The sequence below is a fragment of the Anopheles coustani genome, chromosome 3 (genome assembly GCF_943734705.1).
Source record: "Anopheles coustani chromosome 3, idAnoCousDA_361_x.2, whole genome shotgun sequence".
Lineage (NCBI taxonomy): Eukaryota > Metazoa > Arthropoda > Insecta > Diptera > Culicidae > Anopheles > Anopheles coustani.
In genome coordinates, this window is record NC_071288.1 from 42,556,669 (window position 1) to 42,581,222 (window position 24,554).

Here is a 24,554-nt window from a genome sequence, read left to right on the forward strand (position 1 = left end):
GAAATACCGTTCTAATAATATTTCGACTGGTTCTTTCCCAACATCTTTATCTTCTATTATTTTTACAACTGGCTCCAAGACCTCCAGTTTCTTTGAAACATGCTTTCAGTTTTGTTGTGTAGAAGAAAGTTAGATAAACTATTTCCGTTTGGAAATATTTACAAAACTTATTTTACGGGAAAATACACATCATATTCGTATACATAGAAATGTTCTAATATTCGTAGTTCAATTGCCCTTGGTTTGGAATACAATCATAAGTTCATGCAAGAATGTGATGATCATAGAGATTCTAACGAACCTTTAAAATTTCATACACCCTTTTTTTTAATTTTTACTATGCAATAGACGTTAAACCTGCATAAGATAATCCTAAATGGATACGCTCGTTAGTTTCGTAACGAAACGTTCTGATGTATATCAAAACGCGTAAAATAAATCAGTTTGTCGTGAACATAAGTATGTACACTTTTCTAAAATTTTTAAAAACCTTACAACAACACAACTTTTCAAATATGTTTTCAGTACGATGTACATTTTTGAATTAACAATGAATATTTGAAACCAGTAAATATTTTTAATCCCCATAACGATTTTTCTTCAACAGCTGTAACTGCACTCAACGTGTTACAGGAGATAGAATAACGCTCTCAAACAGGTGTTGTAACAGTGCAAGTGTCCAGCGAATATTTCCACTGTGCGCAGCGTGACTTTGAATTAGCAGCATGTAGCCCGTTGTAAAGTTGTATCGATATAAAATCCGAGCTCGTGCCGGAACCGAAAAAAAAACCTACGGCAGGAATGTAAAGCGAAGTCGGCGATCAAAGTTAAACGTGCATGGCCACACTGCTGGGCCACGGTAGTCGGTGGTGGTGGTGGTGATGATGATGGTGGTGGCGGTGTTGATTGCCTTTGGTTCGTAAAATAATTGTTGCAGCCCGGAGCAGCGCACATGCGAGCATGACGGACGAGTGGGTGACGAAGCAAAAGCCAGTGCAGTTTAGTGGCCGCCCTGCCGCCGGAAGGGGCGCTTTCCGAGCGGACCAGCCCGTGGTCTAGCGTGTGTGAGTGTGCGTGTGTGCCAAGCAGTGATCGGTGATTTTCGGTTTCCCTAGCATTGCGGGTTTTCCGCCGGTTTCCCAACCGTTGGGTGTGTTTCCACGCAGCCAAGTGAAGTGTGTGTGTGTGTGAGGTTTGTGAAGTGCTAAACAAAGAAAAGTCGACGAGAAAGACGCTCACACGCATGCAGAAGAAGCATTTAACGAAGTAGAAATATCGACGGAACGCGAAAGCATTTTTCTCAACCCCATTTCCTTGGGACGGCGTGGAAATCGTAATATCCTTTTCGTGCATGCGGTATGAAATGAAGTGCGAAGCAATGGAGTTGGTGCAATCAACGACGATGATAATGATGATGGTGATGGTGATGGTGACGGTGGTGATGCAAGCTCTTGAGTGGGAATAGTTCCCCCCACTTCCCATCCCCAAACGGCGTGACCACTCCCTCCGCTCCCCCCCCAGGGAGGTGTTCGAAGGTTGTCGGTTCGGAATCGATAAAGTGAATCCGATTGCATCGTTCGGAGCAGTGTGTGGGGTTCGCTTTAACCCGTGGCGCGAAGTGGAGCCGCCTGCCGGGGCGGGCCGGGCCAGCAACGCTGACTAGCACCGCCATCCCGTAAGCCATCGCCCGTCCATCCCCCCTGCAGCCGCCCACCATCGCCCTACGATGCCCGGGGGACGGCGGGGGCTTGTCGCTCCCCAGAACACGTTTCTGGAAAACATTATCCGGCGATCGAACTCGCAGCGTAAGTATCAGCAGCGTGTGAATATCCTGACCGTGGCGGGATATTTGATTACTAGCTCGTATCCTTGTAACGTGCGCCCTTGTGACACGCACACAGCGACATCGGTTTACTCGCATCGGATTGCCTGGCGGTGGGTTTGTAATGATTTTCTCGGAGGAAACCGACGCGCGGCGGGCGGTATGCGAGCTTAGGCAGCAGGGCGTCACCCATTGGTCAATATGTTCGTCCTAAATAAATGGCCACTGTTTGCCGTTTGATGCAGGGGGGAGAAGCGAAGCGGAGGTAGCCAAAATGGAAGCTCCCTCGTTTTTATGCGTTCGCTGTGTTGAAATGTATGCGCGTCAGCGTTTTTCCCCCTCCGGCCGATGTGGGAAAGTGGGGCCTGGGAAAGCGCATTTACGGCCCAACAACGATTGACGCAGGAGCACAAACCACACCACTGTTTGTGCTGTCTCACCCCGTTTGCCGAAGCGCTGCATCTTTCGGCGAAGCGCATCGTTCGATCGTTCCGGCAAGCGGACTTATTTACGGAAGTGGATCAGCTAGATTCGGATCGCGACCACCCTTTTTGCCGGGGCGAACACCCTGTTTGTTTAGGTGACGAATGGACGCCAAGAAGCTCCGGCTCCGCAGGATTTACTGCTGACTGGTCGGGCAAATGTTGTCTCAACATACAAACAGCTTAGCAGCCAGCCCGGCTCCAAGCTTGGCTTCCGAAAACCCTCAAATCGGAGGTGTAATGTTTCTTTTGTCAAATCGAAACTTTCTTCCGGGATCGGGTATAGGCTTCGCAAAGGGGGGGAACTCGAGGGTGGAGGAATGTGTGCCAATTTTAAAGAAAGTTTGCTTCGGAACAAGCTGACACCCGAAACTATTCGGTGCCCATAAAACATTCTTCGGGTTTCGGGATCCGAAGCGAGAAGTTATTTCTGCACACTTCTAGGGTGTTAATGGAGTTTCCTTTATTGCGCACCGTTGGCATAAGCTGGCAGTTATTATTTCCCCAAGAATTACACTCCATCGGGAAGGTTTTGACAGGTCGTATGAGGTTTGGATGAAAAGGTCGGGTTACCCAAATCTTACGATGGACAAGTTTGTTTTCTAAATTTGTGTTGTTTCTATTCGGCACTTTTTAGGGGTTTTTATGTTTCAGTCACTAAATTATTTCAACAATTCAAAAATGATTGATGATTTTGTTCATATACATGTTACAACTTTTATCAATAATACATCTAGTTAAACTTGGCTAAGTTTTCCTTGTTTATTCATACGATAAAACTTGGTTTTCGGAGCGGTAGATTTTTCAACTCTCAAACATTGTAACAGTGATTTTTCCATTGATGAGCATTTAATATAAAGTTGCAAAGCTTAACGTAATGATAAATTTATTATGAAATGGTGAATTTTTTATGAAAATTTTCAGCTAATATGTTCTTTATAGATTAAATAAAATGATATTCAAAACAATAATATAACTTTCAAATATACAAACTGTGAAAAAAGGGAAATTTCGTAGCGCAGGAGCAGTTACTCCATGTACTTTTGACTTTTCAAACCGTTTTCTCAGAAGGGTCCCGAATAGAATGGCAAACCATTCTCAATCTCAGGTCCATGGAACCACGTCAGCAAATATAAAAAAAAAACAAGATAAAACCCCTCTCGGTGCCTGGAAATACTCAAACGATGACAGGATGATAATTTCCGTCCCAAAGAATAGCGTTCATTGCGTCGTTTCGGTATGTTTCCGACCAGCAAATCAACATTTTATGATCAATGAGAGGTTTTCTTGGGAAAATTGCTCCTCCGCACTCTTTCCCGATCCAGGCGGCGACAGGAACGGAGCGAAGCGAAACGAAGCGTTCCATCATCATTACAAACATATCAACATAAGACATGGCAGCAGCAACAAACGGAAGTTCCCGTGGTGCTGAAACCGTTCGCTGGAGAGCACTTGAATGTTGTGAATGTTTTTGCATAAATCAATCAACCCGGCGCTCAAGAATGCTCGGTTGATTTCCGATATCAGCGTGGGTTTGCTGGATGTGGAATTTGGGCTGGGCTGTCTACCGCCACCTGCGGCACGCACCCGGTGTCCTTTTTATGACATTGAAGTAATGGTGTGTTACACAATTGGAATTTCATTAATGTACACAGACGGTGCTACTCGGGAACGATTACGGAAGTCCTGTTAAATGTTAACGAAGGCAGATCCTGTTGAACGCATTGTCGGGGAATCATGTTAATTTTTTTTTGTCGTATTAATTTCGATTTCATGTTTTCATTCGTCATTGGTCAATCGAAACTGATATTCGATAAATGGTTTTGAACAGAGAAATGCATAAAGTGGAAACTAAAACTGTTTGAAGTGGCTGTCCAATTCTTCAACATCAGTGATACCCACAAATGATTGAAAAATGTTGACAAAGTGACCGAATCGTGCAGAAAAATTGCTTTTATAAGCTTTCGATGAGCGCATTAGACCAAGTCAAACATTAACGTTCTGTAGTGATCCATTTCATCAAAAGGATCTTAAACACAAAATAAATACACATTTTTGCAGGTTATGTTACAGCACATAAGGGAAAGTGTGGCAAGATGCCCCGGTGGGGTAAAATTAACCACCTTTTTTTAACTAAATTAAACCGTAATATGTAACTTAACGAATACTGATAAGAATCGGATTCAGAAACCGTATATTCTAGGTGTGGGGACAAAAATTAAAACATCCTCATCAATTGGGAATGTGCGACAAAATGCACTGCTGTAAATATTTGGTAAAACATTCTAGTTTTCCAAACTTATTCTGAAAAGCACTGGCCCAACTAAACTAACTAAAAATTGTTAGTTTTTTGCATATGCGATTTTTTTATCTGAGGTGAAACCAGCTTTGATTCAGTTATTATAAATAGTGTACTGTAAAATATAATGTCTCGATAAACAGCTCTAATTCATCAATTATTAACGGGATACATTTTACCTAACCATTTTGGCCATTTGGCGCCACAGTTTTAAATAACGCGTGGTAAAAAGTGCTCTTAAAAATCTTTGTTTCAATAGCTATGTGACAGTTTGAATATCATTTTATTATTTTTTTTTTGTAGTAAAAGAGGGGGTAGAAAATTAATCTGTGAAGATGCGAGTTATTTTTTTTTTAAGGATTACGAAAAATAATAGTTTTCCATGCAAGGAATATGTCCTCGCATTACCGTACTACAATTCGAGACATTGAAAATTTGACCTTTTATACTTTAAGGAGTTGAAATATGGTTTGAGTTGAGTTTGTTTGTACATTGATAGATTATACAGTTTGTTAAGAAAACTAACGTTCGTCTATTATAAGTGTATTCTAAACGAAGGATTTTAAAGCATTAATTTTTTTTTATATAAATGTTACAAGAATTATTTTAAGTTTTGAAAGCAAACAAGAATTTTTTCACATAAACCGTTACCACATTTTGTGGTTTTATTAATCAGTAAAAATAGAGTCATACATTTTTTTCGCTGAAATGATGTTTTCTAAGTTGAAATTTAAAATTTGCTTAAAATAAATTTATTCAATCATCATAACAAGCGATCCATTATAATTACTCTCGTAGTTCCATTCCCATTTAGACTGGGTTAACCGTGTGTCAGCTGAAATTCCGTTGCATGTCTCTAAGGCTGATTGAAACCCCGTTCGAGGCAACCCACTACCGATAGATCTGCCTGTCATAAGGAAATGCTTTTCCGATTGCTTACGCCTCGAGCGCATTTCTGGCGCTCACGAAGACCTGCAACTTACCACGCAATCCGAACAGGACGAACCGAGCTGGTGAAAGATCAATAGGCAAAAACCAGTGCTTGGTTTTTTGTTCAACTAAACGAGGTCGCAAATATCGTGTTTCTTGTTCGAGCTCGAAGAAAAGAAAATACAGCTTGTTTAAAATCGAAACACCCCCAAGATGGCATCGAACGGCGGCAACAAAACCCCCTCCCCACGTCATGGCTCGGGGTCATCCAGCTGCATAGCGTGCCTGCTTCCTTTCCAATTTCCGACCGCTTGTCACTGATGTTTTCTTTTTTTCCCTCCCTCTAGCGGACAGTTCCTTCCTGCTGGCCAACGCTCAAATCGTGGATTTCCCCATCGTGTACTGCAATGAGGCCTTCTGTAAAATTAGCGGCTACAACCGAGCGGAAGTTATGCAAAAGTCGTGCAGGTGAGTGTGGAGCAGATAGTCCTCGAGCTTAGCCAAACGGGGTACACGTGACCCCTCGGTGGCACCTTCCGACGCGCGATTAGGATTCTTTTTACAAAACCCCAATACCGATGTCTTGGACGCTGCGGTGTATTTTTTTCTTTGGGGTCCGCTCGTATCCGATCGCGCGAAACCGGAATCCGATTTGCGTTCGTACGGGCCGATTTTCTCATTTTCCACCCATCATCGCAGGTGCGGCTTCATGTACGGCGAGCTGACGGAGAAGGAGACGGTGGCCCGGGTGGAGTACGCCCTGGAGCACCAGCAGCACGACCAGTTCGAGGTGCTGCTCTACAAGAAAAACAGTAGGTATCATCCGCTACCGAATGTTCCTGCCGCCCTTCCCCCTTCCCGCGTTCCTTGGCGCCGATTGGAAGCCGCGGGCCTCGAGGAAACCGCTCGGCGTAGGCGTAGTTGTTGTGTCGCCCAAGGCATTACGAGGCGAACCCGGAGGTGGTGATGATGATGATGATGATGGCGCTGGCCGGTGGCTCAACGCTTGATCCAATTACGGTGCTTTGATCGATACCGGCGACGTATTTGCGATGATTAATGAACTTCCCCCCAAGGAGTGACCCTGGGAGAGGTGGGAGCACGGGGGCGGCAGGAAGTACCCACCGGTGCACCAGGTGAGATCCGGGCCACATCGATCGATCCGGTCGGCTGCCTTCACGGTCGATGACTATTAAAATCAGCCCGAAGTAGGTCCACGTCCGCCTTTGGGTGGATTTTCTTGGCCCGCTTAAAGTGTGCCCTGGCATCGATTCCCGGGCCTTTGCTTGTGTGTGCGGAATTTCGATAATCTCCATCGGCTTTCCCGGGAGCATACGTAAGGAGCTGACCAGCGAACCAGACCAACCCAGATTGTGTGTATGTGTGTGTGTCATTATCACCATTAGCCGTCACACACCGCGCTAATGGTTTGCCCGTTGGTTTCCAACACAATTCCACAAGTTTCCCCATCCCCCTTCCCCGATTTTCCCGACAGCACACCCCGGTTTCGGTACCGTGTGTGTACAGCTAATGTTATTCTTCTCTCTCCCGTGCCGGCCTGGACACAGAGACCCCGCTATGGCTGCTGCTGCAGGTTGCGCCGATTCGCAACGAGCGGGACCTGGTGGTGCTGTTCCTGCTGACCTTCCGGGACATCACCGCGCTCAAGCAGCCGATCGACAGCGAGGACACCAAAGGAGGTAAGCGATACGATGCAGCAGGTCCACCTCCACCCACTGTGGTTCGCTGTTGCCGCGGACATAAGTCGAACGGAAAACGCTCCCCGTCGTAGGACGTGCTCGGACACGCGACGTTTTTCCTCCGCCGCAGGCGTTCCGAAGAACCTTTTTTCTCTTAAACTTGTCACATTTTCTTCGTTCACAAAGACACACTCACACATACACAATCGTACACACGAAGACATACTCTAGTGGGTACGAAACACGTCCCCAGAGGTGTGCGGGAAACGGATCGAATCCGAAGCACAGAAGCAAAACAAACTATCATCCCGTTTAATTGGAAGGAAATTGCTCAATCGATGTCGAATTGAAGCTGCGCAAAGTTTCCCATTTCCCTTTTTGCCCTTCGGGTTTCCGCTCTCACTCTTCGATTTTTCATTTCCACGTTTTGTTTTCTCTTCTCAACTTCTCTATCTAGTGTTTGTTTGCTGTTTTTTTTACTTTGACCGTTTTGTGTTTCACTTCTACAAACAAATCCATTTCCCACGAGGAGTGTTGCAATTTCAAACTCTTTCCGCTCAATGGTGGCCGTCTTAACTGAACTTTCCTTTACCGTGACCCTTTCGCTGCTTCTTGGCTTCGGTTTGCTCACCTTTCGGTACCTCACACTCTTTCTATGCAAACAGTTCTTGGTAAGTGTTTAGTTTTCACCGTCTACCTACCGTCCAACGCTGGTCACTTTCGGCGCCCTAGGACGATTTTTCTTTCGTTGAATTTTCTTTATGAATCGCTTTCTTGTCTGCCGCTAACTTGCATCTCAACTATATCCACTGCCGTTGCTTGACACATCTTCAACAGTAATGCATTTGGTTTTGTCTTCCTTTCTTCTATCTCGCTCGCTCTGTAGTACTATTTTTTTCTTTTCCGCTGATCTGCTCTTTCACTATCTTCTCACCATAATTGGGAATATCGATTCGATTTTAGAAAAGAAATATGAAGTTTTCCTTGCGTCTAAATTTGTAATGTAAAGCAAAATTTATATTGTTCCACACGTTTTCCAAACTGTGCTTTCTTCTGCTGTAGTAACGTTCGATTGATATACTATTGCTTAAATTTTTTTAATTTTATTATTTATTCATGGTAACTTATATGAGTAGCTACAAAGAGTACGCTTCATTTGTCTGCAAAGATCGTTTAATTTAAAACAGCAACAGGTTCAATCATAAATGTCGATTGACATTAAATTTCCTTTTCCAGTACATATGGAACTATTGAGTTCGCACGGTCGAATAAATTAATCCTGTCAGCTTATTTTCTGCCCTATTGTGGTGGTGGGCTGCGTGACATTTGAACTTTATTTTTCCTGTTGCTGAAGAAATACGAACCAGGAAAAACTTTCGCCAAACGTACCTTTTGAGCGAACGGGGTTTTACGCTTCCGTCGGTGCTTGACTTTTGACTGGTGACAAAACTTTCCCGAGAATACGGTTCTATTTCGTGTTCAGTTATTGTTAGGGAAGCTACCGACTGGCTGTCAAATGAAACTATCGTGAGGGAAACGTTGGAACATTGTCAGAAGATGGTGGCAAACATAAAAAATATGGCTTCAGTCGGGCTTTTACTTCCATCGTTTCGGCTGTTTCAGCATTTGGAAAACGATCAAGCATTTAAAATGGACAAATAAATAAATCTTCCAGCGTACGACCGGAAATTCATTGAACGAAAAAGAAAAACAAAACTGTGACTTGTGATGGTTTGGTTTGAGTTGGTATAAGAAGAAAACTACAATAAAATAAAACCAACATTGAACGATACGACGTCACGTGCAGTCACGTAAACGGCCTCGATAAACAATGTAAACGCGGAAGCCATTCCTCGATTGTGGTAGCGAATTTTCCGACCCGATTGGCCCAACTGTGTTCATCCCTAGCCCAACGCATATTGGTATTGAATTCGACGCGAATCGTCCCACCAGTTCCGGCTCCGACTGGATTCCGCAATGTGATTGTTGCACCGACGGGTGTTTCGCGGTATGGGTGTTCCGTCGTTCGCCTGCCACGGTTGTCAGGGCGCGTAGCAACAAGTTTTCCGCCGTGGGAAAATTGCGCGCCACCACGTATTGGCAATAAGTCAACATTCGATTGCTCGGATGGTCGTTAAATTTGTACTAACGCTTCAAGAAAGGAACGCCAATCGTGAAAACTCGACCGACTTTTGGGCGGCTGCGAATTGAATTGCGGTTTTCCACCGATAGCTGTCGAACTGTTGAAACACGGAGCAGGAAACGTGCAAGGATAACTCGTTTCGCTATCAGTTGCACATTGTTTTTCAGAATGATTGATGCAATATTACATTTGACTGTTTTGCAATTACTTTTTATAATATTTTTCAATATTTTGGTTTCCATTTTGTTTTGTATTGGTGAATATTGCCAAGTACATGAAAAGAAACCGAAGAAAACATACTAAGTTTCATTTATGTTTTTTTTGTATCTTTATGTAAGACGCTTATATTAACGTATTATAGCATAGAATTAAATAGAGTTATAAATAAAGATAACTCCCACATAACTATTAATTTCTATTGCCATAGTGATAACCTCCCGCAAACAAGTTACTCTCTCAACTCAATCTACACTGTTGCATCGGCGGTTTATTTGATTATCGATCATTCTTTCACAATGTGGAAAGCCAAGGATTTATCTAGATGGAAAGCGGCTCTATTTTGTATGAGTGCCTTTTTTCCATTCCTTCACACCGACCACCGTCATTCAATAACTTCCTTTCGGCATCATCCGTTCCGTGTAGGAAAATGGAATGATGCAACTCACCCGCCCGAACCGGTGAAGAGTGATGCTATACCATAAGAATCGTTAAAACCACCCCCCCTCTATTCGGCGGAGAAGTAGGACGGTTCGGAAGCGAAGGTGTCGATGAGCGTGCCAGAACGGAAGCCTGATTTCTTTGTTAATCAAATTTGAATAAGCAATCCTCGATTTCCCCTCGTTTTCCCCGGCGAGTTTTCCCAATTGCCTCGATTCTGCGGCGTGAACCGCAGTTTGTGCGGCAGACGATTGGCACCGAGGGGGTGTGTTTGTGTGTGGGTGTGTGTTGAGTGGCAGCGGGGTTGCCAGCGCCAATTGCCACGATCAACAGGAAATTGTAACCTATCCAAATGGCTCGGTTGCTCCCTTTTTTTAACGACCCGTCAGCTCGGTCGGGTCGCCGCAGTCGAGCGTCGAAATTCAAAATCCGGCGTTGGCAGGCAAAAAGAAGGAACAAGAAACGAACAGAAAATAAAATATATCGATTGTTGACGGCATAATGGCCACCCCAGGACATCCTTCCTTCACCCCCGACGGACGAGGCCGATGGAAAGGTACCAATCACACTTCTTTTTCGTGCCATCGAACTGACAACCATTCCGCAAACAACCAAACGTTAAACAACGTCATACGGTGGAACATCTTCAGCCTGTTGAAGAGGTCGCCTGGTTGGCTCCGGATGGTGTTTCTTTCGCCACCTTTGATGGAGCCGGTGAAATGCAGACTGCTTGCACAGCAGGCCAACAGTGGGGGATGTCTTTTTCGTGATTGAGGAAAACCTGTTAGTTTGTTGAGAGAAATGTGTTTTCAGCGAATCAACCGACGAGGCCGTTATGGAATTATTGAAAGGATCCGAAAGCTCCGGGCGTGTGAAATCGCCACCATCGCCTCCGCCGTATATTCCACACCGTTCGGGATTTGGCAACCCAAAACAGGGTTCGAATTGCCATGAAAATCCCAACGCGCGCTGAAGCCCAACCGGGAAAACTAACCCATTGCTTCCATAAACCGATGATATGTGGAAAACCTTTTAAGCAATTTGTTGAAGCTTCTGAAACGGAGAGGAGAATATTGGGTGGACTTCCACGGCACAGATGAGGTGTTCATTTTTAATGGCAGCCGGAAGCTGCTGATGAGCTTGCAAATGTTTGACGCGCTGCCATTCGGGAGTAGTTGTTTCGGATGGTGAGCTCCAGCATCCTTTTGCGCTCGCGAGCACTTACTACTGATATTCGAATACAATTACAGGATTATGAGATTATCCTTAACTGTGCCTTAGTAGCAGGAATCGTTTCAGTTCAACCCACGAATCGGACGTATTCCTCTTTCGATGATTCTCGCCGAAAGGGCAAATTATGAATTCGTGCGAACTCCACCCGAACGGATGTGGGCTGCCCGTCGTGCGTTTCGGGGAAAATTGAATTCATATGAATTTTGATTTTCCACCTCTCGCGAAAATGCTCCATTTCCTGCGCACCGGGTGGGCATAAGATTAGAACCATTTAAACCCACGCAAACATTTTCGAGAGCCGAATAGAGAAGCATCGTCGCGTAAGTGCGTGGCATATTTTCGGTAATACGATTATGTGGTGTAAAAATAGCTGAATCAGCCAGACGGTATTATCCATCTTTGAACTTTTCGTAGAGAAGTTTGCCAGATTCCACGAATAAAAACACACCTGGTTATGGAATCGACAGTTACTAAGAGCTGTTCAACTGCTGCAGGCGACGGTGTTTGGAGGTGTTTTATTGAAGTTTTCGTTGTTTGTTTTCATGGTAACGATACTTTGTTGCTGTTGGGTAGAATACTTTTGCTTCGATTCAGTAGAACGTTAATTCTTTACCTAGAATATGCTGCTAATTTTTGCAAATCGCATCACGCGATGCTTGTACACGAAATTAACCAAATTAACCGAATTGATTTAAAAAGCCATCCAAGCTTACACATTCACACACTCGAAATAAAATAAATTGGTTTATGATCCTGAACACTTCAAAATCATTAAATGATCACGAAAGACGCTCCATTTACATCACGATTTAAAAGAAAAAATGTATATATTTGATTTGTGAGATTATTTATCTTTAGGAACGCTAAAATCACATACGATTTTGCAAATGTCGTGGAAATACAATGTGATTTGCAACTAATCTCCGAGGCATATTATTTTTCGCTATTGAATGTTCTGGGTATTGTTTGTATTTTAAATTTTTTAGTACCTCAATAAATTGTTACTTTGGCATATGATTTTAATCAAAAATCTTCCTTTAAATATTAATGGTAAAGAGTGTAATTCATGTTTTAAATAATGAGTCACATGTCTTAAGGATTTATTTGATCAAACAAATCAAATATTAAAATTAGTAGATTCTATTTCCACTTGTGATCTTCCAGGGATTTGAGTAAAAAGCAGTCCAAATTTAAATCGACATCTATCCGCCAAACATTTGCTGTCATCTGAACGACAACGACTTTGCCATCTGCTGTAGCGTTCACTCATTGATAAATAACATCACCACAAAGTACAAAGTTGTCCCACGTAGCATACCCAGCTTCACCGAAACCTCCAGTCTTTCAAGCCACTTTTTACCACCACCTTCATATACGCGCCAGGCTTGCTTGTACAGTTTGTTTGTTTTCCCACCAGAAAAAGAAAAAAACACGCCTGTAAAAGGTTCAACCGAACTGCGTACATGTAAAACAAAAAAGAAATGGATGTCCCCGATGTTGGACATCCGCCGCTCGCTGGACCGTAATGTGTAATGTGTCATTTTTCTCTCCCAACTTTTCACCACCTTACCGACTTCCCCGAACGCCTACCGGGGGGTGGATGCTCCGTGATCCAGGTCTGTCGAAATTCGCCAAGCTGGCTCGCTCGGTCACCAGAAGCCGTCAATTCAGTGCACACTTGCCTACGCTAAAGGATCCTACTAAGCAATCAAATCTAGCTCATGTAAGTATAAAGTCCTCGCACCTCGACTGAAACGGAATTTTTCGATTTGAGTAGCGTACGGTAGCAAACGACTTGTGACTCGCTGCGGAGGTAAAGGATAAAGAGGAAGGCAAGCAAAGACGACGCGATAATGCCATCGACCGAATACCACCATCCACCATTCCCACCGTGCGGAGATGGTGGAATCGGCCATTACTTATTCAGATGTTTGTTATCACGGCGCTTCGACTTTATAGTACAATTTTAATTTTAAATCATCCTCGTAGAATGTGTCCCTAGCTAACCTCCTGGCTCCTGGCATAGCTGCTGTGGCTGGGGGTGATTTTCGATTTAAAAATGAAGAAGAAGGTAGAATCCTCTTTTCCTAGTCTGTTTGTGTTGTAGGAGTTTATATTGGTGTGGTGGTTGTTGACTGAGTGGTTGATGGTGAGGTTTCTTTCAGTCAACGGACTTCACATCCAAATCGAGGAATAGTTTGGATATAAGTTCAGTAACATGCCATTTTTTTTAAATGGATCTTCTAATCAGCTATTCTACTTCTCCACTTCTCTCCTCCTTTATCTCACCTAGATGATGTCATTAAGTGCCGATGTTATGCCACAGTATCGTCAGGAAGCGCCGAAAACGCCGCCGCATATACTACTGCATTATTGTGCATTCAAAGCAATCTGGGATTGGGTGATATTGTGTTTAACATTTTATACTGCAATTATGGTAAGTGTTGGTAAATTGCATTTCTTAACAAACATCACAACGCCGTTTTATCATTAAATGTGCTCATTTTAAGCTGATAAAATGGAGTCATGTAAAATTTATTCATAATCCAAAATATTCATGTAATATCAAGATGAGCAGATTGATATAAAATATTCATATTAGTATTAAAATTTAATGACTTCTTGCAAGCCATCCTTTTCAATACTTTCGTCTAGTTAGTAACGTAAACAGAATAGATTTAATCTTTTTGAATGATTTATTAAACGACCGAAAACGTAAATTATTTTATAGTTGCTGTTTCTAAAGTTGAAATACAATAGGAAAATATTATTACACATCGAGTTCTAACTACGACTACTAAATTAAATTTCTAAATTTCTTCAAATGAGCCAAAGCGATACTTGCAAATACGTTACAGTCAATGTTTTTGACATGTTTGGCATAGAAAGCTTGTTTGAATTGCATCTTGAAAAAATCATTTGTTTATCAGAAATTGAAGTTTAGATAAATTGTTTTACAATAAAATCATACTAGTGATTCAAATGTTTCTGTTCAATGAGGGCTTTGTTGCCTTTGTTCACTTGCAATTTATAATTCTCAACATGTTTTAATATGAGAGCATCCTCGTTGTAGTTCTATGACAACAGAAAACATGTCTGAAAATCAATTCAATGAAAGACGATCAATAGCAAACCATTGAAATAGGAAAAGAGTATTATTTTTTGATAAATTTTGTATTACTTCATCTGTTTTGAAGCGTCCTTCAAAATAGAAAAATCGAACCGCCCTGTTTTTTCATTCTTAGTAGATGGGAAATTCCATGCCTGCGTTTGTAGCTTTACCTTGAACTTGAGCATTTATTCGTTGACACACCAGATACATGTACTTCATTTCACCTGACAGGTACCATACAACGTAGCCTTCAAGAACAAGACGTCGGAAGATGTTTCACTGTTGGTAGTTGACTCGATAGTAGACGTAATATTTTTCATCGACATCGGTAAGTGGGTTCCCTGTGTGGTACTTCCAAGTGAGGGCCTTCTCGGTAACCCCAGTTCCGTTGTTGTTCTGCCCTTCGACAGTGCTAAACTTTCACACAACGTTCGTCGGGCCGGGCGGGGAGGTGGTCAGCGATCCGAAGGTTATCCGCATGAACTATCTCAAGTCGTGGTTCATCATCGACCTGCTCAGCTGTCTCCCATACGACGTGTTCAACGCGTTCGACCACGACGAGGATGTAAGTGGCGTTTTATTTTTTGTGGATATCTACTTTCGGTTACTCCCGGAAACACTTCCGGGTCCGGAGGTAGGAACGTCGAACTAATCTTCCCCGGACACTTACCTTCCCGCAGGGTATCGGATCGCTGTTCAGTGCGCTGAAGGTGGTGCGACTGCTGCGGCTCGGCCGAGTCGTCCGGAAGCTCGATCGATATCTGGAGTACGGTGCGGCCATGCTGATACTGCTGCTGTGCTTCTACATGCTGGTGGCGCACTGGCTCGCCTGCATCTGGTACTCGATCGGGCGCAGCGATGCCGACAACGGGGTAAGTGGGGGAGACGCATCCTCGCCGAGGACAATTAACTCATCAGCTGCCACCGCCGCATCGACACACACCTGTCGCAACTCTCAGCAGTTCGCTCGGCGGAATGGCCTTGCGGTTCGCGTGAATGGCCGTCGAAAATGGGCGGAAATTAGAAAATTAATTCCACCCCACCGTAAACGGTAGTGCTTGGAGCCGGAGAGAGGATGGGAGAGAGAGAGGGAGGAAGACAGGGGTCCTCGAGTGGTTCATGTTCGTTGCTTTTAACGGACGGGAAATAAGTGCACCTGGACGACCGAAGTGCATCGTAACTACGGTGGACGAGGTGGGGGAATAGGAGCAGGAAGTGTGTGGGAAAATGCTCCAACATGTTGTACACAAACACACAAAGACACCGAAGGATGCAAACCGGACGGAGATAAAGAGCATTCTGGATGCGTTTGAATGCCCTATTCAACACGGGCCTAACTCACGGAACATCGGATAATCAATTCATGGGACAGCGTTTAATTTTCCCTTTCACGAACCAGTGGATGCACTCTCGGGACCATCCGTCCGTTCTCTACTTCTTTTCCTCCCCCCACCCACCCAAACGTCAATGGAGGCGCTCGCTTCGCTTCCCTTCGAACACGTTGTCGTGTTTGATGTCGTTTCAATCGAACCACCTGAATTGCACTCATTCAATGGGGATTTATTTTTTTCGTTTGGTGAGCCTGATCATTTTTCTCTTCCTTTCCCTCCCCTCGCTACGGATCTACCCGCAGGTGCAGTACAGCTGGCTGTGGAAGCTGGCGAACGTCACCCAGAGCCCGTACTCGTACATCTGGTCGAACGAGTCGAACGCACCGGAGCTGGTGAACGGTCCGTCGCGGAAAACGATGTACGTTACAGCGTTGTACTTCACCATGACATGCATGACATCGGTAAGCAAATTAAACTATTGATCCAGAGTTAGCCGTTGCCCGTCCCATCGTTGCCGGAACCCATGCCGAAGCTGCCCGAAATCCGTGCCGGAGGGTTCGAGCTACCTCGTGCGGCATGGTCGACCGGGTTTTCCCCCGCACCATCGATGCTTTTCACCAGGTGCTGCGTGGGGGTTTTCCAGCAGGAAGCTCGATTGTGGTACTAAATTGAAGCGTACTGTCCACCTGCCAGGGGGCCTCCCTTTTCGCCATCGATCATAGACATCAACGTCCTGCACCGGAACGTAACTCCGGCTCGAAGAAGGAAGAAAAGTTTACCCAACCAATGTGTGTGTGTGTGTGTGTGTGTGTGTGTGTGCCTATTGACCAAATTGAATCGTGCTCTCCCTGGAGGATATTCCATGCGCCACACACAATGGCATTGTGTTCGAAATTGAGTTGAAATTTAGCCAAATTCCCCTCCATTGACTGGACTCCACCCACAAAAACATGGCAACCTCGGGGGCCTTTCGAAGGTTTTTCTATTTCCAGACCAGCAAAATCCACAGGTCCGGGCCGGGTGATGATTGGCATCGGATCGCCAAACGACCGACCGACCGACAGACCGCACTTACGAGTCCTGCCCGACTGATCCGGATTGGCAGGACACGACGCTGCACGAGAGAATGATGAGTGGTTCATTTAAACTAATCCCTTTTCCTCTCTGTCACTCTTCTTCTCTTTTTCTTTTTCTTTTCTCCATTTTTTCTGCTCGGGATATGCCCACTCGCCTTTCCTTTTCCACCCACTTGCACTTTTCCTTGTTTCTCCCTGTTCTTTCGGAAATCTTTTAACTTACCCAAAAATGCTTCCCGCTTCCCCCACTATGTAGGTCGGGTTTGGAAATGTCGCAGCCGAGACGGACAACGAGAAGGTATTCACTATCTGCATGATGATAATTGCAGGTGCAGTGTTCTACGTTCCGTTGCCACGTCCTGTTGTTTGGTTTTCTGTATATGTCAAAGCTTTGGTTTTGTTTTTGTCTACCGTTTACGTTCACCACCGCTCCAATTGTTGTTTGTTGCTCACGGGTTTAGTCTTATCTTTCATTTACATGAGGACGCGAATATTTTGTTTCTTCATCATCATCATCATCATCATCCGACCACACCCAAGTAGCACAGGCTCACCGGTATTTTGGGGACATTTTTATCAAAAACAAATAGGCTCGTTCCGTGTCGTTACCGTAGCACCTTTCTGAAGGGGGCCAGTAGCTGCAAACAGTGAGGACGTATTCAAAACAAAGCAGCAAAAACAAAAACGTCCCTCCAACGTCCATCTCCAAACCTAAGCCGCTCCGTTTACCATCCAGATGAATCGTTTCGCGGACGGTTCCATTTGCCAAACTAATCCTGTCCACTAAACTCCCGAGTCCGCGCTCCTGGTGTCGGCCTTACTTTTAGACTAGCTCCTGGCCGGGGCTACGCTCGCGTTTTATCTACTTATAAGCTCCCGTTCCGCCACTAAGCCCTTCTGCTGTATCGCTGCGTGGTTCTGCAGTGTTCTGTACCGTTATGCATTTCGTTTAATCTTCTTTGCAGATTTGGTTGGATTTATTGTTTTCTGGACGGGTGTTTTCACTTTCTCCATTTTCTTTCATATACACATTTTGTATCACATTCTTTTCGACTGCTCGATTTTGGTTATCTTATATTTAAATTTGAAATAATTAAATGTTTATTTCTTGTGCTTGTCATCAATCAAAGAAATATTTTTCCTTCGGTTTCCAGTTGAAAATCATTCAGTTAATATTTGCTGCATCCAATGTCCATTCGTTGTCTGAAATAATCTAGTTTTGTTTGGCAATGTAATTATTTATTCACTTTTGCTTCTATTTGTTACATTTGTTACATTTGAGTTACATTTGTTTCGACCCCGCAGATCATTAGCAATACACGATAGTGGTTCGAACGTAACGCCACAACTCTTTCTGTTTTGTGTGTGTTTGTCTGTACATGTTTTGTGGTTGTGTTGTGGAAAAACAAGTCCTCGTTCGTTGCTCGTGCCTTCCGTTTCACGACACAATCCACTCATCAGCTTTAACTAGATAAAACCCGGAAATCGAACCTGTAGTTTTTGCTAGAAATTCCAAAACGGTAGTCATCATAGTTTGTTCCAAGGAAAACTAACAAAATTATCATCCAACATTTTCTCACGCGTGAGCTAATGTCCTTGTTTATATATATGTTTGTGTATATTTATGTCTCCGTGTGTACGGAAGAGCTCGCTAGTGCGAGCTTAATTCGGGTGGAAGGAACCATGCCCAGTCATTTAATCCGTACTAAATCCATCGCGCACGATGAATGTGTGTATTTTAATATTTAAAGCCAGTTTATGTGGTTTTAAAAATGAGGGCTCTTCTTTCAAAGCTCGCTCGGTAATTCTTCGTGTCCGAACTCGTTTGTCATATGTGCAATGGATTCGCACTCCACACACAGGCACACATTTGTAGTCACTCATTTGGCTATGTGCCCCAAAAATGGTGTTACCATTTTTGTTTTTCGTTGGTTTGCTAAAATTTACCTATCAGTTCATTACGACCTCACCCTCGTACGTTACGGGTTTTACGTTTTGCGACCACTACATTTGACGGGCCCGAGAGATATGGTCTCGTACCAACGCTTATCGTGTATCCGTGTCCTTTTCTGTCCACCCGACCGTCCTCTTTTTACCCCCACCGCCGCAACTCACAAACCCTTCTGACCGCTTCCCTACACCAATAGCACTCCTGTACGCGACCATTTTCGGTCACGTGACCACAATCATCCAGCAAATGACGTCGGCCACCGCGAAGTACCACGACATGCTGAACAATGTGCGCGAGTTCATGAAGCTGCACGAGGTACCGAAGGCGCTGAGCGAGCGCGTGATGGACTATGTTGTATCAACATGGGCCATGACCAAGGGCCTGGACACGGACAAGGTAGGTGGTTTGCTCGCAGCCCAACCGGTAGCGCCGCACAGCATCCGGCTTCGACGTTTTGCACCGATTTGGCGAATCGTGCCCATCGGCATTTATTAATCTCACGGGAGGGCCAAAGAGACCAGCGGCCGGAGCAGCGTTTCGACGGTTTTATTTACGGACCGGTTTTCGCACGTTTCCATGTCCATTAAGAATTAAGTGAGGCTTACCAAATTATGCAGAAGTGTATTTTGTTTACCCGACTGGCCGAACAGGGAGGTTGCGGGTGTGGATAGTGTACCACACAGTGTGTTGACAACCGTATGTTTCATCTGTTATCGTTAATCATGATTAAAAAAACGTGAACGGAACGTACGGTAGGAAATTATCATTTTAGGGCGCGGCTTGTGTTTTAAATTCAGCTTATTTTCAATTATTTTAAGCATCCATTACTGAAATCTGCACTGTAAGCAAACAAAAGCGAACTTATATTAAACGAGACCAAATATAAATTCGTCATTTTCGTAATGCATCAGTTCCAATTTTTTTGGGTGTGATTTCAATGGATATCTTGCATGAACCTAAATGTATACCGTTTGAAAATCAGATAAGATTGTGTGTATCCAAAATAGGTATCAATGTTTGGAAAGCTACATTGCACTACGTGTTTCATGCGCTCGCTTTCGGACCAAAAACAAAAATCTCAAAAAAACCTTAAACTAAAATATGTGTTGCTCAATCGAAGGTAAAAACTGTGATATTCAATGCAAAATTACAAATCGTTACCGTTATCATGTTTATGAGTCAAGTTTAACTTATGTGCTTGATTCTTTTTCTTGGATGTTGAACTATCGCTGAAAAAGGCAAATTTAATTGAACTGAGACATGAATGATTTCAGTTGTTTGTTGTATGAATCTTGATGAAAGTTCAAATCATAGAGTACCCCGTCGATTATCCGGGGAGACTTAAATTTTTGTTTATAACGGTTTTTCTATTGATATTTTTGCTCAACTAACATCTTGCATTGTAAACGTAAATGTGAGATATAAATTTGTAGGTCCTATTCCCCGTGGAATTCGATTTTCCAAAATTCAAGCCCTGAATACCTGGAATACCCGAAGTTTTACTGTAATTATTTTTTTGTGAAATTCTTAGATTTCACTCCTTCGCAGAGAAAAAATAACTTAATTGCAAACCGTTTTGTGTCAGTAAGAGGATAAACAAAAGAAAAGCATAGTAATGGTAAATGATAAAAAGTAAAAGCAAACTTATTCACCCAGTAGGAAAGTAAACATAAGTTTTTACTGCACATAACTGCCAAGGTTATACGGAAGCAAAAATAGCGCGCAGCTTCCCCCAAAGTTTATTTGTGCATAAAACCAACATCGTACTGATTTATGAGCGCCGGTTTCAATTTATGCACACCCACTTTTGATCCATTCACCGGCCGGCCATGACGGGTCCAACGGTAATCGGTTGTTTTAATTTTTCTCTTTTGCTGCTCCCCTCTCCACAGGTCCTAAACTATTGCCCCAAGGATATGAAGGCCGACATCTGCGTCCATCTGAACCGGAAGGTATTTAACGAGCATCCGGCGTTCCGATTAGCATCCGACGGATGCCTCCGGGCCTTGGCGATGCACTTCTGCATGTCACACTCTGCACCCGGTGAGTAGCCCCACAACCGATGCCCGCGCGGGTTGATCGTGTTTCCGTGCCATTTCGATTGCCTATTTCCGGCTGCCCTTTGGGTCGGGGGCTCCAGGCTTTTCCTGACAAATTTGGATAAATAATACGATTGTGGCTTCCGATCGGTCCGTGCGTCTCGTCCGCAGGCGATTTGCTCTATCATACGGGCGAGAGCATCGACAGCCTGTGCTTCATCGTCACCGGCAGCCTGGAGGTGATACAGGACGACGAGGTGGTGGCGATCCTGGGCAAGGGCGACGTATTCGGCGACTCGTTCTGGAAGGACTCGGCCGTCGGCCAGAGCGCGGCGAACGTGCGGGCGTTAACTTACTGTGATTTACATGCGATAAAACGAGACAAGCTGCTCGAAGTATTAGATTTTTATCAGGCTTTTGCTAATAGTTTTGCGCGGAATCTAGTTTTAACGTACAACCTTAGACATCGATTAATCTTTAGGTGAGTGTCCGGGCAGAATGGAGCCGATGTGCTGCATCATCGTTGCTCCAGGTTCATCCGGGTCGGTCGACCGTGCGCTCCACTTGACGGTACGTTCTTTCCTTTCGCAGGAAAGTGGCCGATGTGCGACGGGAGAAGGAGCTGGCCGAGCGGCGGAAGAACGAACCCCAACTGGGCTCTAGTCAGGACCACCTGGTAAGAAAAATATTTTCAAAATTTAGACGAGCTCAGCAAAATGCACAAGGAACCAAGGACCAAACTGGTTCCGTTCAAAGCGACGTTGAGAAGGGCGACACAGATACAGACAAAGGAAAGGTGAATATTGCTACACACTCAAACTCTAAAAGCATCCCACCAACCAAACACCCTCAAACTTTATAGTTCACTCTTAACTGTGCCGGTGCCGATGTGCTTCCGGTAGTTCCTACTGATTAAAGAAAAATGCCAGTGCACACAGCGCACATCTGTTCCGTTAGTTCATGTGTTTAGTTCGGTTTTTTTATACTCTCCCCTTGTGTTCCTTCCTTGTAGGACGTAGCTGATTGAATACCATGAAAAAGAACGTGTGGTTTGAAATGCATTTCTTCCTGTCATGACCCGATATCCCAATTAGCAAATCGATGTTAGTTGCATTCCTAGTTTATGTTGGTTTAGTTTCTCCCTAAGAATATGTTTTCATACATTGTGTCATATTTTGCTCAATATGTTCGTCACAAGTAAAAATAAGTTGCCAAACATAAAATCATTATTATAACACATTATTTACAAAATTATTAATTTAATTAATAGGCAATTTTTAAAAGAATTTCTGTTATGATTTTAATATTTTTTTATTTAACGAACAAAAACATTCGTGTGTAGCAGGAATTAATACATAACATTTTTTTTGTTTATTTCCACCAGTTTATCCAGTGGATTAACTCTTCTATGCATCTTATTTATATTGTACTTTTGAAGCTAACATACAAGTTTAAGTTATATACTTGATAAGATTAATATAAAGGCAAAAAGTTTGTTATTTTTATTGATCTCCAAAATGATGATGAACAAAATAGTGTTAACGAACGTGACTTGGAACAAGGAAAAACATATAAAATTCACGAAACCCATTTCAAAATATAACATTACTTATGGTTGCCAAAAACAATTAAACCTGAAACTTAAAATGTTTATGTTTTAAAATGTTTTAATTTTATTTTCATACAAACTAACTTTACTTAAGTTCAGCGAATTTAACTTGCCCTTTACAGAATAGAATCAGTATGTTAGTGTTTAAATTTGTCATGAAGTTTACCAATTCTGTAAGTTACTTCCATAATCGCCACTAAAACTGCAAGAATGACACTCTAACAAAAGGTGTCATTGAATAGATTTACGTAAGAATCATTCACCTCAAAAAATCTTTTAACAAATTGGAAAATTGTGATAGAATGATAAAAGTAAAATCTCTATAGAGCTCTGTACATGATTCGCATGTATGTTTTCAATTGAGACCCTATCAATGTCTCATTTTTTGTTTTCCGTGTAATATCATTGCTGGTTTATTTAATTCTATTTTTTTAAGTTTTATTTTTCCATTCCAAACACTAGATTAAACATTCTCTCAAAATGGATTGCGCTTAGAATCTGTGTTAGTTTGTGTACCTTCGATGTTTTTCCACATCCTCAATGTTTCCAAGTTATGTTTTCCACTGAATGCTATGCGAGAGAACCAATCCGAACCGATCCGATGGTCACACATGATTATGCCGAGTGTATTTTTCTTCATTTTCTCTTCTACCAATTGTCGCCGAAGCTGCCGGCTAAGCTGACACTGACGGAGGACACGCGAGCCCTAACGGCCGTCGCCGCCATCCCATCACCGTCGCCATCGCCATCGCCCTCGTCCGGGCCACCGTCGGCTACCAAGGGGCCGCGGGCCAGCAAGTGGGGCCGGCTGCTCGGCAGCTCCAGCGTCGACTCGGCCAGCGACACCAGCACAAAGGTAGCCGTGTCTAGAAGTTTAAGTGCACGCGAAAGCTTACGTGAGAGTGCACAAGGTAGAGCGAGCTCGAGCTCGAGTAGTAATGGCGGTCAAGGCAACAAGGTAGCTCGCGTTCCCCCCTCTCCATGCTGCGTGTTCCGTCCCGTGCCGGGGTGGACCACATCCGTACAGCCACGGGACGGACACGCACACTCTTCAGCGCACACCCGACATTTCGACGGGATGAAAAATCGGTAAAGTCTAACATTTTGCGCGCTTCTCTGCTTCCATTTCAGATATTCCCGAAGACTCCGAAGCTGTCGCCCGGACCCGGAGCTACGCTGGCCCGCCAGGACACGATCGACGAGGGCGGAGAGGTGGACCACAGTGCGCCCACCACGACAGCTCCACCGAGGCCCGCCGAGCTACGCCAGGTGGTGCATATGGAGCGCGAGGTTAAGCCGCCGACACTGGAGCGGCAGCCGACGGAGCGGGATCGACTGCTGGACACGGCCACGACGGAGCGGGTGCGCGAGCGGGAGCGCGACAGGGAACGGGAACGCGAGCGGGAACGGGAGCGCGAGCGGGAACGCGAACGGGAGCGCCAGCTGGAGCGCAATCTGTCGCTGGAGCGCGAGCGGCAGATCGAGATGGCGCAGTCCCGGTCGACGACGTCCGACACGTACGACACGGGCCTGCGGGAGCAGCCGTCCACGCTCGCCCAGCGGGACCTCATTGCGACGGTCCTGGACATGAAGGTCGACGTCCGCCTGGAGATGCAGCGGATGGCGCAACGGATGAGTCGCATCGAGGATCTGCTCACGGAGCTGCTGAGCCGCGTGCAGATCGACTCGTCCGGCCAGAGCTCGCCGGGTGATCTGCCCACTGGCGCGGTGGTGGCCGCCCCCGGTGCCCCCGGTGTTCCCGGGGTGCCCGGTGCGGCCGGTCCCGCCGTGCCCGCCAGCGCCGCTGCGGCCGTGGGCGGACTAGGGGGCCTTGGTCCGGCGACTGCCGCACCGAGCGGTCCGGGTGGGAACGGGCTTGGGCCGCTCCTGCTGCGCAAGCGGCGCTCCAAGAGCCGCAAGGCGCCGGCTCCGCCCCGTCAGAGCCCGGAGCAGGCCTGCCTGCTGGACAGCGAGCTCCCGTCGACGTCGTCGTCGACGGCCACGCGCAAGCGGGAGTTTCTCTAGCCCCGGATACTGCTGCGCCATCAGGCGGACCAGCAAGCTCCACCCGAGCACCAGTAGTAGACGCCGCACCAGTAGTACCAGTAGCTGTAGCAGCACTACACACGCCTTCGCGCTCCTCCCAGCGCTCCTGCGCAACGCTCTGCCA

General features: G+C 44.8%; 1 protein-coding gene across 1 annotated transcript; it reads left to right on the forward strand.

Moving 5' to 3' along the window:
- The first annotated feature begins 1,726 nt into the window (after positions 1 to 1,726).
- On the forward strand, positions 1,727 to 24,409 carry LOC131259205 (potassium voltage-gated channel protein eag). The gene is made up of 18 exons (XM_058260646.1): positions 1,727 to 1,805; positions 5,881 to 6,001; positions 6,233 to 6,345; positions 7,102 to 7,233; positions 7,899 to 7,904; positions 12,883 to 12,989; positions 13,560 to 13,703; positions 14,610 to 14,706; positions 14,789 to 14,943; positions 15,059 to 15,250; positions 16,012 to 16,170; positions 17,042 to 17,114; positions 18,933 to 19,132; positions 20,629 to 20,779; positions 20,947 to 21,256; positions 21,367 to 21,571; positions 23,052 to 23,342; positions 23,516 to 24,409. Exons 1-18 carry the CDS (start codon positions 1,727 to 1,729, stop codon positions 24,407 to 24,409), a joined length of 3,429 nt encoding a protein of 1,142 aa, XP_058116629.1.
- Positions 24,410 to 24,554: the final 145 nt, after the last annotated feature.

Coding starts and splice junctions, on each gene's coding strand:
- LOC131259205 (XM_058260646.1), top strand. CDS start 1,727: ATGCCCGGGGGACGGCGGGGGCTTGTCGCTCCCCAGAACACGTTTCTG. Junction 19,133..20,628: donor AGGGCCTGGACACGGACAAG/GTAGGTGGTTTG, acceptor CCCTCTCCACAG/GTCCTAAACTATTGCCCCAA. Junction 20,780..20,946: donor CATGTCACACTCTGCACCCG/GTGAGTAGCCCC, acceptor TCTCGTCCGCAG/GCGATTTGCTCTATCATACG.